This window comes from Notothenia rossii, assembly GCF_949606895.1.
Source record: "Notothenia rossii genome assembly, chromosome: 12".
Lineage (NCBI taxonomy): Eukaryota > Metazoa > Chordata > Actinopteri > Perciformes > Nototheniidae > Notothenia > Notothenia rossii.
Window position 1 is genome coordinate 6,587,261 of NC_136911.1, and position 17,534 is coordinate 6,604,794.

General features: G+C 41.8%; 2 protein-coding genes across 12 annotated transcripts in view; both read right to left on the reverse strand.

Annotated features, from left to right (window-relative positions):
- Positions 1 to 7,606, reverse strand: part of ntng1a (netrin g1a) — an 83,378-nt gene extending 75,772 nt beyond the window's left edge. For 10 of the 11 annotated variants that reach the window (XM_079662152.1, XM_079662159.1, XM_079662158.1 and 7 more), the window contains exon 1: positions 4,848 to 5,553. The gene's annotated coding sequence lies outside the window, so the exon portion shown is untranslated. Of the gene's footprint in view, positions 1 to 4,847; positions 5,554 to 7,271 lie in introns of those variants that run through there. The other variant, XM_079662153.1, reaches the window with a different exon arrangement.
- A 6,963-nt stretch (positions 7,607 to 14,569) lies between these two features.
- Positions 14,570 to 16,874, reverse strand: prmt6 (protein arginine methyltransferase 6). The gene has a single exon (XM_079662162.1). It carries the CDS (start codon positions 16,821 to 16,823, stop codon positions 15,768 to 15,770), a length of 1,056 nt encoding a protein of 351 aa, XP_079518288.1. The 5' UTR covers positions 16,824 to 16,874; the 3' UTR covers positions 14,570 to 15,767.
- Positions 16,875 to 17,534: the final 660 nt, after the last annotated feature.

The following is a 17,534-nucleotide window of genomic DNA, read 5'->3' on the forward strand; positions in this document are numbered from 1 at the left end:
GGATATGTTCACATTGTGTCATTCGGAGACACTTCAATCTGATGGACGTAAATGATCATTTTAATGAACAGCCAAGGTCAGGGGCATAGGCTCAGTGGCATGGAAATGTGTCAAATTCAGCAAGGGCACATACAGAGAAAAAAGTGTGTTATCCTCCACTACAAAGAAGATTTTAGAGGCAAAAAAAACTTGGTAACTTGAGGTGTTCAAGAACATGACACGATAAAATGTCAAACTCTTGAGCTGGTTGCAAACTGATTTTAAAAACAAATTGCCCCTTATGCCTTGAGCTCTGTTTAAAAATAGTGATTTATCACAACAATAGAAGTAAGAATTATCCAGGAAATGGGATTACATTTCACACAATATAATATCATGGAGAAATATAATGTAAAACCATTACAAAAGTGGGTATTGTGATTCAGAGAATAGTGGAAAAGGTGGGGGGGGGGGGGATGGAGCACCTTAAATCTAAAATGTAAGAATGTCAACGGGGGAGATGTCAGCAGGTGAGGTAGCAGCCAATTATCCAAAGGGAACTCTTGGCACCGAGCTCCCTGTTCCCATTAAGAGACATAATATTACCGTGTTACAGAGGAGACTAAAGAGATGGCCGGACAGTGTCTGCCAGTGTGTGCGTGAGAAAGCGTGTGTGCATGCTCCACATGCAACCTCTGGATAAAGAGAGGTTCAGGTCACGGGTAATGAGACAACAAGCGGTGGCGAGGCTTCGATAACAAGCAATAGAGATCACAAGCGCGGGGTCATTATCACTCTACAGTCCTGCATACAGCGGCCCCTTCCTCTCATTACTCCCTGCTTATAACCCTCCGTCTCCCCAAGGAGAAGAGGTGAGGGATAGAAAAGGAGAGCAGATGGAAGAAGTGTGGATGTGCATTTTAAGTGAGAAAAGCTTTTCTTTTTTGGGACGGTCGCTTTTTCTAACCATCGATCAAGGCCCGAGGACATAAGAGGCGTCGCACTCACAGGAAGTCTGAGCTTCTTCCATGTTTGGGTATATATAAATATATATATATATATATATATATATATACGCACAGAGCGATAACACTTACAGTAACAGTGGGGGTCGCCGGGTGTGAGGGAGGTGACTGCCAGACTGACTGTCTTTGTGTGACATTTAAAAAAACGAATGTATGACAATATAACTGCAAATATATCTTGATCATGCATTGATGCGGCCTCGTCACAACACATTTTCTCTAGCACATGTTATCAATGGGATCACCTGCAGTGTCTGAGGAATGACTTAAAAGATGTGGAAGTTTCAAAAAATCAAAGCTCGCTTTAAAACGTAATTTGTGCTGATATGGTTCTCAAAAAAATTGCTCGAAATTCTTAAAAATAACATCTGCTTCTTCTCCCTCATTGCACTACACAACTGATCTTACATTTTCTAAAGAAATATTAAAAGTGAATACATGTATTTTAAGGTGTATAAAAAAGGAAATTAAAGTTTTAATAATATTTAGAAAATTATATATTTGCCAGTAAACTGAAGATGAAGCAAATAAGCCACAATTGTAGTATTGTTGGTGAAAACACTGCATATTTGCATGCTTTTCTGCTTTAAAATGATCTGATTTAATACTTAAAGATAGGGGAAGCATTTCTTTTGGAAGAGCCTTCACCATACATAGTGCTGGTAGATCACGTGCCGTAGAGGAGTCTGTGCACTCGCAGCCTGACACGGCAAGGGACTGAAGGTACACCAGTCAGCACTGCAAACGGAGGCTGGATTTTATATTTAAACACATGAATCTTTCACAAGGCCCGGCAGACCCAGGAGAGGTTTTGTTTGGCTGGTGAGTTCATCCCACCCACCCAAACAGCCACCCATGAACCCGACCACTTCCCTGCCTCCGTGTCTGCTTCCATTTCATCCCCGGGCCCACTCGAGCGTGACTGAGTGTTTCTCCGAATCACAAGGGAAACGTTACACGCACGTCCCCAGAGCCGCTCTTTACTACTGGTGGGAGTCACTTGTAAATCATGCATTTTATCGAAGGAACAAATGATGGAGCTCATCCCTCACATATGACACACCTCAACCCTAAAAAGACCTGATTTACTTTTTACTCAAGAGGATATTTCTAGCCCTTTCATTGGCAATTGTATGGAATCATACCTTAACAGTTTAAACGGGCAATAAACTCTCAGCATGTTAATTTTTGAGCCACAGTGTTTTCCTATTTATGTCCCACTTCATCGCCCATCCTTCCACTTGTCAATTCTTGCCATATTGATCTTTCTTTATTGATCAGTGGTTTTGTGGGTTCAGCATTTATGTCCTGCTTCTGCCTCTGTAGTGGCTACATTTTCAACGGCTCCAGACTTCAATTTTATTCGTTCTTTGATCATTTTTTCCTCCAGCAGGACACAGCGAAGAGAATTGCCAGGTCATAACCTCACACAAATCGCCCACAGTGGCCCACAGGGGGCAGTACTTACACACCTGCCTGTCTGTTTAAAAGTTTAACACATTAGAATATTACGAAAATCTCGAAATAGAAATAAATGTCCACTTTAGCTCTAAATGAAGTGGTCAGTATCGTGTTGGGTAGCATAATTACAAGGTTACCACTTGATATCCCTTCTATCCCACCTTTCATTTTTAATTTCACGCATTTGATGCACTTTCAAGGGCAATTTCTGACCCTGCTTCTGTGCTGTCTCTACCTACTTTCATCTTTCCCTACCTGTTTCATATTCCCCACCAGTGCCTTGCTTAAAGAGAAACAAGAGCACAGGAAAGAGAGAGAGAGGCACAGAAAGACAGGAGGCCAGACAGTCAGAAACGGATGAAAGATAGATAAAGATAGAAGCTGGCCGCGCTTCAGAAATAAAAAAGCCTCCTGCCTGCTCTCTGTGCTCCACTCACCAGATTTCTCTGCCTGCCTTTCCAGAACCCCTAATCTTTCCTGTTAACAACCTGCCAATAGGGCCACTGTCCTCATGAATAAACATATGGAGAGTGAAGCATGGCCCCGCAAACATGACAGGCAGCGTTACGGTAGAACAGCGAGAGCACGCCTGTAATGCTTCCCCGGGGCATGCCTCTGAGTCAGCCCATCACTTAGCGCTCTTTTCCACTTCTTAAAACGTCGCCGCCTTCAATCGGCAGGCTTATGATCTTTTAATAATGACGGCAGGTAGCAAATGGCTTGAGTGCTGACAGCTGGTTAAGTGACTCTGCTGTGGGGATGGGTGGGCTGCTTCAGAAGGAATCAAAGCTGTGGTTCGGCTATAGGGTGAGACAAACAGCCAACACTGGGCTTGTATTGAGATTTCTTCTTCTGTTATGATATAATTCCGTAGCATGGAGTTTTAGGGAGGGCCACATCAGTGCTGGCTATCAAAAACCCATGTTGAACCCTGCTGAGGTTCCTTTAAATGGAAGTGGCTGCAGCCTCTCCTCACATCCAGCGTCCAATGGAGTCAGACAGGTCAGGCCTCCGAAGGCGTCCTCCACCAGCTGAATCTGCCACAATCCTCTATTTCTTCCTCTGTCCCTTCTAACTCCTTCCACCCCGCCCGGCCCCCCCTCCCCTGAGCTGTTGAAGCTGCCACATGAACTCTGTGTGTGCGATAGCTACACTTTTGACAGGGTGACTCGCAGAAAGCCGCCCCGAGTGGAGTTGAACACCCTCGGGCGTGGGTTACTTACTCCAGCTTCACACATGCAGCAGTGCACGGGGCACCCAACGAGCCTCCGCCTGACCTGCCTCCATCCCCTCTGTCTCTCACCCTGCCTCCCCTCGCCACCGAGCATTCCTCTCCGTGCGACACAGGAACACCTTATGCATTATTAAAGACACTTTTCCTAAAAGGCTGCTGGCACATTATTCTGCAACCACAGTGACATGTCTGGATACTCAAAACGTCCACTTGAGCTCTAAAGAATGCGCTCGCCCAGGTAGCTCTCTGCTGAAATATAAGCAGGGACAGTCACATGGTTTAAAGTGACAGCTGCTAACAGCCACACAAGAGATGACTCATTATTACCTGTCATTCTTTCATGGGTTAAGTGAAATATTATGAGTACAATCACAATTTCTAACTCCATAAAAATCACTAAGGTTACTAATAAAAGGTTTTAAAACTACACTTAAAAGGTGTTATCTTATCCATTCAGTACAGCATGTGCCTCAGCCCTTAAGCCATTATGTTATTGTGATAATAATGATGAGCATGTCCTTAAAAATATATATATATTTTAAAGGTATTATCCAATACAAGGCCAAGGTAAAATCATGTGGGTCTTTCAGAAAATAACTTTTATGTACAAATCAAAGTTAAGAGGACACACAGCCACAGATTTGTGAGAAATAATATATGCTGTAACACCAAAGGGCTAACATTAATCTCAAAGAAGAATAATAATTAAGTAAATGTGTATTAAATAAGAAGCTAGTGCATGCGCGAAGAGTGAAGCAACATGGAAAGCTTGTGGCCAAACTAATCTCACTGTAACAGGTAGCTCATAAAATGACGTATAGGTCAACTGGCTGCAGCATGACACAGATGTAATTATGCTGATAGATAGGCAACGATTTGGTAATAAGTTCCACAAGGGGGCGCCTCAAAAAATTACCTGAAGAGTACGTTTTGGATGCATTCAAGGTCGCCTCATGTGTAAATATGAATGGATATTCCTTTGTGGTTCAGATAAAAGTTATTCATGATGTTTTGAGGGGAAAGTCCTACAAGTATCAGCACACTGTTTGTCTATTTGTTACAGATGATAAATGCAGCCACGTAACACACGACTGTAGAACGCTCCAACACACAAAAAGTAAACTTTACGAGCAAAAAGAAGAACTTACATTTCTTGTACAGGGTACTCCCTGTTCCCCTGCTCTCTCTTTAACGCCGTTCAACAAGTTCAGAGAAGAAGAATGAAGAAGGATGAAGAAAGAAGCTCTTTAAGACGCGCTCCTTAACGGCAATGTGATGAGTACGCACGTCTGTCTCAGAGGAATCGCTGTGCGCACCATCTCTCACTCTTTTTTGGAGAAAACGATCAAGAGGAGGATTTTCCTGCCACTTCAAAACAAATGACTGATCACCGTCCTGAGGGCTCGGTCAGCAGCACCGCGCCTGGTGTAAGCGGGGGGATTTCTGAGACGGAGCTCCGGTGCCAAAGTGTCCATCATCCTCTCTCCAAGTGTCATTCCATCACGGCGTCAATCTGAGGCGCAGTGATGTCCGCAGAAAAGGAAAAAAAGCCCACTTCGCAAAATAAACTTTGACCAAGTCGTGTGCGTCCCTCCTGTTTATAATTCCTTCCTTTCCAACTGCGTGCGGATCACTGCGCGGATCTCATCCCCACTCTCTCTATCCTACTCCCGCGCTATGAATAGGTTTAAGCCACCCAACAGGGGCAGGAATCACACCAATTACACTCGGCGTCTGAGAATATCCGCTCTTCTGGACGTTTCCCTTCAGCACCGCCCGCCCAAACGGAGATGGCGGGGAAGATAATGCGCTCCGAGGCTCTATTAGATGAGACGCACACTCAGCTTGTTTCCCCCCCACGCACACCTATGGTTTCTCTCCCCACCCCTCTAACCCGTCTCCACCTCGCCTTCAAACCCCCCCACCACCCTCACACACGCGCAGCATCCTCTTTCGGGACCCGTTATAACTCAGGAGGGAGGAGGATCGCCTGCAGTTGAACCTCTTTTAGTGGAGTTCACCCGGGTCGACCATCGCGTTAAATTATCCAACAAATGCGCGCGTCAACGGTCTCAAAGGAAATATTGCATCCGGGTAAAATAGAAAGAGGAATATCTCTGACTCCCAGCTGGCAATTATTACTGGGCAGGCAACCAAAGTCGTGTGCAATTTTAAGATATGAAATGCTTTTGTGTTAGTATCTCCTACTGCTTAATTCAGATTATTAGTAATTTTTATTTTAAAAAGATAATTAAGATGTTTTTGTAACAACTCCGAATGGTGCGTAATTTATCAAATAAAGGGATTTAACTATTTTATGTAAATAAATAAAAAGGGCGTACCCATGGGTTTATGTAGTTTTATTATCATGGCCTCATACATTAAGTTGTTTAATCTCCTATTACTTGTAAGTGTAGGAAGTCGTCTGATTTTAATGTATATGACAAAGGTGTCACTCCAGCACCACGGTGTCATTTAAAACATAATATCATTCAACTGATCAATGAGAAATGGGCAAGAGCCTACATAGGGGAACATAATTGATTGTAATTTTACATAAACACTCACTGCTGTTTTCAGAGTGAAAATAGGCGACATGGCTTAACTCATTCCTGCTTCACCCTTCAATAACATTGCTAACGAGAACAATTTAATCAATCCTGAGAGTGCACCGTCTTCTCACACCTTAATGTATTCACACAAAGAGTAAGAGGAGGTAGAGAAGGGGGGGGGGGGGCGGGGGGGGTGTTCAGGTCTTGACACTTGGCGCACAGGTTAACCTCTTAGTAGGTGGACAAGCATACAGCTCAATGTGTGGATGCCTTCTGTCTGCAGACAGCCTATAGGCCCACAGAAGCCCTCATCACCCCCGCATATATCACCCCAACCTGCATGGGGCTTGTAGCATTCAATAGTGTCATCAGAAAGAGAACCGAACCTCGGAAAACGTGCGTAAAAGTGTTCATGTAACAAGATAAAGATTGGCTTTAAAAGATGAGTAATAAAAGATGATAATCCAGCGTGAGAGAGAAAAATCAATTGGATGACAAGAGCGCTGTCTCCGTGTTATCTACACATGACAAGGAATCATGGGGGATATTATCTGCACACAGCGTGATTGATTCATTTCAAATGACTTTTTACTGTATGTGGAAACGCAGTGCCTATACCACCTCTCATGTGTCATTTAAACCCTCATATAAAGCACACGCAGGTGAGTTATGCAGGAAATTGCAAGAAGATAGCTCAGTCAATTCAACCAGATATATCATTTACAAAGACTGGGCACTACAACACTCTGGCTACACTTTCGAACCAAACGTGTTTATTTTTGCTGATTTGTGGGCTGCATTCCCACGCATAGAAAAATAAAGAGTAGTGCATAAAAAGCAGACAAAAGATAAAACAGAAAACGTATGCATCTGTTCCCAAATTAGTCGGGATACAAATCCCACACGAGGCACAAATTGGCCAGCCACTCCGTGTGCGTCGCAGCGAAGCTCTAAAAGTTTACGCGCTCCGGTTTGATTGGGGATGGATGAAATGAAAAGAAGAAGGGCTGAGACTCTCACCTTGGTCTTCAGTGCTTCATAGCGTGGAGGACAGCCACTCGTGTCGCAGCCAAATAAATCCGCTTTGAAACGGGACATCTTAGCGCGGCGAGGGAATGGGAGGCTCGTCGTAAGAGCGACCAGTTTGTCTCCGCCGCTCGCGGGGAATGGAGGAGAGCTCCCGGTACCGGCGCAACGTCACCTAGAGCCGGACACTCCAGGAGAAAAAAATCCTCCACGCCAGGTGTAACCGATAAGAAAAAGTTGGTAAAAAGAAAGCAGGTGATATAAAAAAGATTCCAAGTGGCTCATTAGAGAGAGGAGTGACCGGACTCACTGCTCTCTGACACAATGAGGCGCTCAGCCTTTGACAACTGACTTTCACCTCAAGTTTCCTTCTTTGCTGAAGCCTGTGAGCCGCAACTGAGAGCAACCACGAACGGAAACATCTCTCGCTGCTGCAGTAAAGCTTTTTTGTGATAAATCATTCAGTGATATTTTACCACTGAAACACATTTTCATATGACAAGTCACGGAGATCACATTCAAATCTGCTCATCAGCTGGAGCAAAGGTGGCAGGCATTTCTATTGGATTTCTGTATTGCATGAATGGAATTTTTTTTTTGCACACCACAATAAAATGTTGTATGAACTGTTTGCATTTCACTTTTTTATTCATAGAAAAAATTGTCCCCATTTCAGAGCAGTGCCAGTTGAGGTTGGGAGCATCTGAGCCAGGTGGAAAGGCAGAAATCGATTCAGTTGATAAACCCAATAAACCCGGCAGGTACAACGTACAGGAACATGGTCAAGTTGGGTTATGGTGCATTTCAGATCTCAGTAAGTGATTGTATAGTATAAATGTATGTCTGATACCTTGTATTGAGTTGTGTTACAGTAAGTTCACATACAGGTCTGCAGTGTTATCTCATGGAGAGTCATGTACACCAAAGGGCTTTGAAACAACTGCTGGATTTCCATGAACTGCAAATGCGTAGTGACACCAGCACGTGATGAACCAGCAGCAGAGAGCACCAGAAGATGATTGAATAACCTAAATTAAACAAATGAAAAGGCATACTGTCTAAAGAATGATTTAGATTCAATGAGTGAACGATGTAAGAATGTGCATTACAGTATCTGTGACTACATAAAGAGATTGTATTGGATGACTGTGCCTTTCCTGCAAGTAAATGCCAAAAATCATATGCACCGATATCCAATACACAACAATGCCGCTCTTTATAAGGGAACCAGTGGACAGGTTAAGGCTACAGTTATCTCAGCTGTTCACCCAGTTCTTCACAGTGATGCCTCTCTTTCTCTCTCCTAGGCGAGCCCAAGGGCAACTTGTGTTACATGTCTCTGGTTCTAATTCAACAACAAGAAAGAGATTTACACAGTGGAAAGCTAACAAAGAGCACATTTAATTCCCTCTTTTGAATTCAAATAAACAATGAAACAGTAATTTTTATTTTATAATTCTATCTGCAGAGTGTTAAGGAGTTTTCCGATTTTTCTTCAAGGCCTAAAACACCAAGTTCAGGCAGAAGTACTTGCTCTTAAACAAGATGTGCTGGAGGTCAGACTGAAAGGAGAATTTGTTTGAATGTAGAAGAGCATAATTATTCAGACACACACACACACACACACACACACACACACACACACACACACACACACACACACACACACACACACACACACACACACACACACACACACACACACACACACACACACACACACACACACACACACACACACACACACACACACACACACACACACACACACACACACACACACACACACACACACACACACACACGCCTTCAAACCCATCAGTGGGTTCAATAGATGGCTCTTAACTTGAGCGACCGATAATCACGTGGCCTGTGTTCCGATATCTCACCTCCACCCTTGTGTGTTGTTGGGTTTCTTTTTTTTCTTTCTTGTCATATTCCATGATGATTATTAGAAAATTGATGGGTAAAGCTGTCTTAGCACATCCCTGTCTGGCGGACGCCAGGCACAGAGGTATTGGATTTGTACGCCTGTTCAATGAAGGGTAATGTTGCCTTCACCCGGAGGAGTTGTGTGTTAGGAAAGGGGGGGTGGGATGGTGGGATGGTGGGAGAGAAGGCAGGATATTCAAACAGAAATAAGAGTGTGCTCAATGCACTTTTATGTGGTATGACAGAGCTGTGTCATCCACCTAAGTCTGAGAGTGCATGGAGCTGTTCAGGCAACAACAATGTGAAATAATCTATTACAAGTTGCATTCAGACTATAACTCAATTGTTTTTAGAAAAGTGTTAAAGGGAATCTATTTTCTATAAATATTAAGCTGTATTATTACTGAGACATATGGTCGAGCCAAATTATGATATTTACCATGAAAAAGTATTTATGCAATTTATGCAATGTTAAAGAATTATTCAATAAGAATGGCATTACTCCATTTTAGGAGTTTGTGGTACCCACGTTATGAAGTATCTCGATCTCTCATGTATTCTATTGACGGGATTAGAACATGACACACAGATCAGGTCTTTTGTTATCAAAATATATACATATCAATGTTATCACAATTAAAATATTCACTACATGGCATTATTATCATGATATTAGTGAAAGTATATTTGATCCATATACCTTTACCCTACTGATGCATCATGTGTAGGAAGTTTTCGGGCATTAAATGTTAGCTTATGGATCTATATTGCTAGGTAGTTTAATTTACTCATCATTTCAAAACTTTCATAACATGGAAAAGGTGAATAAAGATGTTTACCTGCCATTTTTACTCCTTATATAAACTGTGTGACTATCCAATTATCCTAACTTCTCTTAGGAGGCAAGTCACTTGGTCAGAGTCGGGACGAATACAGGGTTCACAATGCATTATGGGAGTCTTTGGAAGGAGTGAATCAGGTCAGTCTCAGCACCTTTGTGCACCTGCTCCATTTGGACATTGCGTCAAAGGTTTATCACACTGCTTTGTGCCTGGCACTAACACTCCGCTCCAATCTGCTGCCCGCAGACCTGCGCTGCTTATCCAATCCTGCACGGTGCCCTAAACCCATAACCCACCTCGCCCACATTGAAATATCATATTAAATTATAAAACAATACCTGAGAAGAATTACATAGAGGCATAATCCAAAAAGTGCATGATTGAAAAAGGATTAGCAGGTTGGTGAGCAGGAGGGGGGGGGGGGAGAATGTAGCCCCACATTTTGCGGGATTTGTACTTTGCTCACAGGCTGAGAGACGTCTGCCTCGGGCTGATTGTGAATCGGGGGCATCCCGTTCAGATTTACGTGCCCCTGCGAGTGATTAGGGATTTACTTTCTTAACAGTTGCCGTCCAGATCTGTGCTTGTAGTGCGGTGTGTGTCCGTCCGTGAAGTCACGACTCAGTGCTTTCAGCTGGATGCATTTTTGATAGGAAGTGGCTGTTTTTTGCAGCTCAGAGCTAGAATAAACACTTCCTCTCATTTGAATATGTGTACTATTTTATGACTGTTGAGGAAAGATATGGTAACATGTAGTGGGACAGTTATTTTGGGGTTTAGCAGCAGGCGCAGGGGTCATTTCCTGTTGCTAACAGTAACAATGACGAATGGTCTGCCACGAGGGGCCGGTTGGTGACAAAATTAGCTTTTATCAATAATATATTCCCAAATTGTCCTCACAGGAAATGCTGACAGTAATATGGCTTACTGTAACCGGTGGTGGGAATTGAATCCTATTGGCTTATTCATGGTGTCATTAGCATACAAAGATGAATGAGTGGCCATGATTAGATGCTGCACGCCGCTGAGTCCAGTCAGGTTTCAGCTACGATCGAGAAATGAGCTCTGTGGAAGCGCGTTCAATGATTTGATGAGTGTAGTTCAGGATCACATAGTGTGACCCGTAGAGAGTTGTCATATGTTAATCTGGTCACTGAAAACATAAACAGGAACACCAGGATGGATTTAAATGGCCAATTATCTCAAATCACACAAGATTACATTAGGAGATTTACATTCTTCCTAGTTACGTTTTGGGAATACATAATTCATTGTGTCACAGGGGCACTATTTGATTTTAACAGGGACATCGGATTGAATGTTGAGGTGATAGACTGAGATCTTCACTATAGTCACCATTTATGTGACCACTTGTGGTCTGTTTTAAATATTTATATTTGCACTTTGCTGCTGAGTGACTTTCACTGTGTGTTTGCTTTTAATTGTATTTTAAATATTGGACTCTACAGTTTGTTTAAGCATCTTAACTGAATATTGCCTGAACTCTTTTGCAGCGTGTTTTAACCTGTTTGTTTTCCGGATTTACTTTTCATTGTAGCAGTTTTAAAATGCTGCCTACAAGTATTTAAAAGTCATTTCTAAGTGTCAAGTAATTATCTTTCCTCAGTAGGCCTACACATGTCTATTTAAACAGAAGAAAAGACGACTCAGGAAGTAGATCAAGAAAAGTGGGATCGTGAACAACACCGACTGAAATGCAACCAGTTATTTGGTGAGCAAGGCTGAAACAAAAACTGAACTTTTGGGAATAATGCTTAGCCTCAAACAATAAATACAACCTGGGTGTTCCGACAATCCGTGTATCTTCAGACCATTTGTTTTTCTTTATTAAAAAAGTAAACGGAAGAGGCGTTCTTGGCTTTTACCTTACTAAATAGTCTAATGGTCATTGGAGCGAGGCAAAACTCACGGAAGTGATTTCAAAACAAAAGCACGCGTATGCTAAAAAATACACTTGCATTGAAGCACTACAGTATCCGGTTGAAGGAATGATGATAATATTATAAACAAGTTGAATTTAGCGATCACAACAAAAAAGCAAAAAAAGCCTCTCAGACGCTCTTCCGTTTACTTTTTTAATAAAGAAAAACAAATGGTCCCCGGGCATAAAGGTTTATACAAATCAACAGTGGAGTAGCTGCACAACTACAATGTCTATGAGTGAAAACGTGAGTAATGTGCCGAATTAATATTTTCTGTCTTACTCAGATTATGTTTAACAAATCTAAAAGAACACATTGTATTCAACACACTCCTCATGGCTTCCATAGTCCAAGAGTTGAAACACATGTTGTAAGGACAACTGCACGTATAGTAAGTGACCCCAGTCCACTGCTGACTCTCACTCACCAGCTCTGCTTTCTTGAAATCAGTTAGATTAAGCACATTGTCTATTGATTGTCTCCTAAATTGATGTGCGATACAAGACGAATAATCCCATTTCAAGTTTCAACACTTGTTTCTAATGGTTTCTAAACCATTTTAGGCAGCAATGGATCACAATTAGTTTAGCATTTAGCAGCCAAGAGTGGCCATGCATGCATGAGCGTGATTCTGGGCTTAATAGAGGTTGCCTTTGCTGCATTTGACATTTTCTTTCTCTGCACACTTTCTTTTGTGCAGTCCACACACATGTTTTTCAGGCATATCTAGCATGAGATGTTCAGCCACTGTGCGTGCACATTAAGCTAGGTGGTGGAATTGAATTTGAATGAAGAGCGATGGAATGTATTTATGTCTTGCCCTGACAAAAAAAAGATGTTCTAGGGCAACAAAGAGACTGAAAGGCCCACCTCATACTGTAGACCTTTCACAATGTAGCCAGTTAAAGACCTGGTTTGGCATTTGACAGCAAGGATCTGATCCGGCTTTTAGTCCGTTTGACTGCTTGACTTTTGAAGAAAGAGTGTACATGTGTTTCAAACCGTAGAATGCTGTGATACATCTCTCAGCCCTGACATCTGAAGGTCTGGGTCCTAAAGAATCTTGAAAGCTATTTCTGCTGGGCCTCGCACGGCTTAGTACGGTATGGTTAGGCCTTGGTAGGCCAGACTCACTTTATGCTGCGTTTCCATTACAGTTAAGTAGCTGGGGCAGTAACTATAGTAATGCACAGTACATAACGGTATCGTCCGCATAAAAATGTAAAGTAATTTAATTCACATTTTCACCTAAACTGTTGATATATATGGAGAATATTTATGTCTGTAGGCCGTTGTTGTGAGTGTGGACGGTTGGAGCATATACAACGTTAGCTTAGCCTGATCGATCCGAAAACACGTATTTTAAAAGTCTTTTTGCCTGCCGTCTTGTCAAAGCATTCATTCATGGTTTTTACTAACCGGTATCAGTATGTTGTTACTTGGGCATCATTTTGAAACGTGTATTACAATTAAATCAAGGTAAAATATGTTCATTTTTTAGTTATAGCCCCCTTGCCAGCGATTCTCTCAGACCATTCAGCAGTGGAGAGTGTTTACGTCACTAGTTTAGCATATTCAGCCCGGTTGTTGGCCCGCTAAGAACCTCGATTTTGGAGGGCCAGAAAAAGGTGAAAAAGTAGCCCTGGGCTGGAACTACCCCTAGTGGAAAAGCAAAAAAAAGCGGTCCGGGTTAGGCACGGCCCGCTACCCAGCTACAGTACGTGCTGCAGTGGAAAAGCACCATTAGTGTTATGTCACTTAGGACTAATGTCTAATTAATAAGATTTTTTTCTTTGTTTTGGATGTGTGCCCTTTTTCTTGCTAGTCATCATCAATTTAATCAAAGTAGACATTTGAAGTTAAAAATGTGACCCAGCCATTATTTACTTTATACAAACGGGCAGACAATGTGCTTGATTTGTAGACACTATAGCTCTTGATGAGTTAATTATTCACATAATATGGCTTGAATTCAATGCACACTGCACAGAGTTACACAAAGGTTAATTCAACACATTGTCCTTTGACCTTTGGAATGAGACAACGCTACACTAAATAAATAAAATATATAAATAATGTGTGTTCAGAAATAAAGATTGTTCAATAAAATAGATATGCATAAATGTATGGTTTAGAAGTAAAGGCATTATTGGTAACACATCTTGTGTTGCAAATAAGGCTAAATACAGTTCAATCGTTTGTGTAAATGTCATCAAGGAAATGCTTATCATATTTTATTGACAGATTACAAAAGAAATGTAGATACATTATTCAATTATATATTTGTATTGAAATATTTTCTTATTTTTTTTTAACATTGCTATTGGTTTATAGGTTATGTCATCATTATACAAGTTATTTATTGTTATGATGGTATTGTTTTTTATATTCTTTTTGCTATAAAGTTGTTACTGGCCATTCTAAATTCAATAAAACACAACATCCTTATTTTTAAAATCAATATCAGTATTTTCAAACATTGTAGCTGTTCAAAAATAGTTGTAACGTTGACACATGATCAGGATTCGCTATGTACTAATAAGTACATATTTTCAATTAGGACTCATGACACACGTAACAGTCAAACCATTTATTAGTATAGTTCCCATTTGTTCAATAATGAACTTAGCTGATAAACAATTATCTTTGAAACACAGTTGTCAGTTCACCAAACTCCAATCACACTGCAAACCCTTCAAAGTCCAAGCCCTCTAATTGTACACTGACTGTAAAGTAGTTAGTCAGTGAATCAATGACTGATCAGTGACCAGATACAATTTTATTTGATTCATGAGTGACAAATGATTAAAAAGGTGGCTATCAAACTTTAAACCTTCATTAAAAAGGGTTATCCTTGATTGTAACTGATAAAAACGTCACGGTCACAACTCAAGTAAAGCATGGCATGAAAAGAAAATGCTTTGTTGTACGTGTACTGTAATGGAATTTTGCACGACGCTGCTGTAGAATTACAACTTTGGATAAAGTCAGTTGTTTCTGGTAACACATGATAGTGTGTGCTAGTTTTGAAACAAAAATAATCAGCAAGTTTAGTTTGTTATTAAAACCTGAATACGGCCCAATGTAAAACACCTTCTGCCTGCCTGCAGCTGCTCCAAGTCAATATATCTGTTTAAACCTCATTTGAATGCAGCATTTTGATCAGGTTCCCCACAATATGCATGATTACATTTAATAGAATATCAGATGTCTGCAGCATGGCATTGCATTTATTCAACAATTTGTAAAACCTGCCTGCCTCACTTGGCTTTGCAGAGCTACACCCTACTATTAACTATACATTTGTCAGGAGACTTTAAGTATTTGGTGATGCTCGAATATAGCTTTAATGTTTTTTTCCAGACTGAAAATAATCAATGAAAATTAGAGATACATTGATTTGCTTTTATTTTTAAAGTAAATCAACACGGTTTTGACTTGTTGGGATGTTAACCCATTTTCTTTCCTTATTTATTAGGACCTTTTACAGACCATATGATTAATGGAGACATTACAGGTTTGTTACAACGATCAGAATTATCTTAATTTAGTGGTAAATATGGGTAATAAATGTTGTAAACAGAAGAGATAGTCATTTTTCCACGATCAGTTATAGTTTTAGGTGTGGATTCACCTCACTGGTCAACAAAGCTCCACTTATTCAATAACTCTGGGAAGGTTTGGGAATTAGTGACATATATTAATAAAGGACTGTGGCCTTTGAGTGTGTTGCTGCCTGGTGATTGAACTGTAACACAGGATGTGATGCTGCCCTATGACTGAGCTCCACTGCTCCAGTCAGGGATGGAGAAGGTCTTGGACTGTCTTTTCTGCTCTCCTATGGTGTAGTCCACGTGGATGCATATATGTCTGGCGCTTTCCTCCGAGGGGAACATGCTTATCTCCCCGGTGACCACCGTGTCCTGCACCACATCCACCGGGGCATCCAGGTACAGCACCGCTTGCTTCCAGTGCGTCTCCGGTTTGAACGGGGACGTGGAGAGCACAAGCGGCAGTGGCTTGTCCGGGCATGGGAAAGTGACCGTGAAGAAAACACAGAAAGCGTTCACTGCAGCCGAGCCGAAAGACTCGAAGTTAAACTTCCCCTTGACGGAGCGCAGCTCCTCCACGGTCACCGTGTGTAAATCGAGCTCGGCGAAGCGGGTCGGGTGGGAGAGCACGTCCTCCCCGTGAACCGAGTTCACAGTGATGTCCGAATTCATGATACACCCCCTGGCAAAGTCGGACATGCAGGACATGTCGACACCGTACTGGTCTTTGACGGTGTACCAGAAATTTAGGCGGTCCTCCACCACCGGGTCGCTGACGGGGGCGATGTAGAGCTCAGCTTTGTGGGGCAGGATGATGCCGCCCGGCTTGAGCCACTTGTCGCGAGCGTAGAGGACCGAGTTTAGCATGGATTCGTGCAGGAGGGCATACCCCATCCACTCGCTCACTATCACCTCCACCTTCTCCGGTAGGTCCACCGTCTCCACTGTGCCTCGAATCACTTCAATGTTGTCCTCCATGTTGTTCTGTTTCACGATATTCACAGCCTGTTCGGCTATAGAACAAGCTTCAACGGCGTAGACTTTCCTAGCACCGGCTTGAACACAGAACATGCTTAAAACGCCGGTTCCTGCACCCACGTCCAGCACAACTTTCCCCCGTATGGACTCACTGTTGTTAAGTATCGCCATTCGGTACGTGTTAGTCCGGACGTGGTCCGCAATCATTTCCTCGTGGATAGTCACATCGGTATAGCTGTCAAAATAAAGTCTGTCCTGCCGGGTTTTATCCAATTTTCGTTTCTTTACCACATGAGACATCTTCTCAGTTCTTGTGCAGCAACCTCAGTGTTTTTTGTTTCAATACTTCCGCATTGGGAAATCTGGAAGTTGTAGTTTCCTGCCGCCCATAACAGCAGAGACACATGTTTAAAAAGACTACAAATCCCAAATCCAAAAAATAGTGACGCAGTGGTCGAACTTCTGCATTCACCGTGAGGGGGGAGATGGGCTTCTACTTGGTATAATAGTGAGTAGTTAGTATTAGTAGTAGTGAGTAGTAGAACATAATTATTATATATACTCACTATAAATAAATAACTCACTTAATTATTTATAATGGTAAAATATATTACAGTGGCTATGCAAACTATTTGCACTAATTACACTTTTCAGATAGGCGCTTCTTCCTCAGAGGAGCAGACAGATGGAAGTAATGGTAGAATAACCATAGTTATCTTGCTTATATTCACCTGAGAATTAATTGACCTCTTCTTTTATTTATTATTTTCAAAGGTATACTTTGATACTTTATATTTTTACTAAACCCTGGTTAATTTTTTGAGTAACATTGAAAAGTGTTTACATTTTCCTTCTCCCTGTCAGGGTAGTTCAGGAGCTATAGGCGTTTTAATTTGTGTATGTATGGCCTACAAGTAAAATCATAAAGCAGTCGTTCACATACCTTGAAAAATGGAGCCACCTCTTCTTCATCCCACGCATTCTGAAAAAGAAGAGTTGTAACCTCTTTCA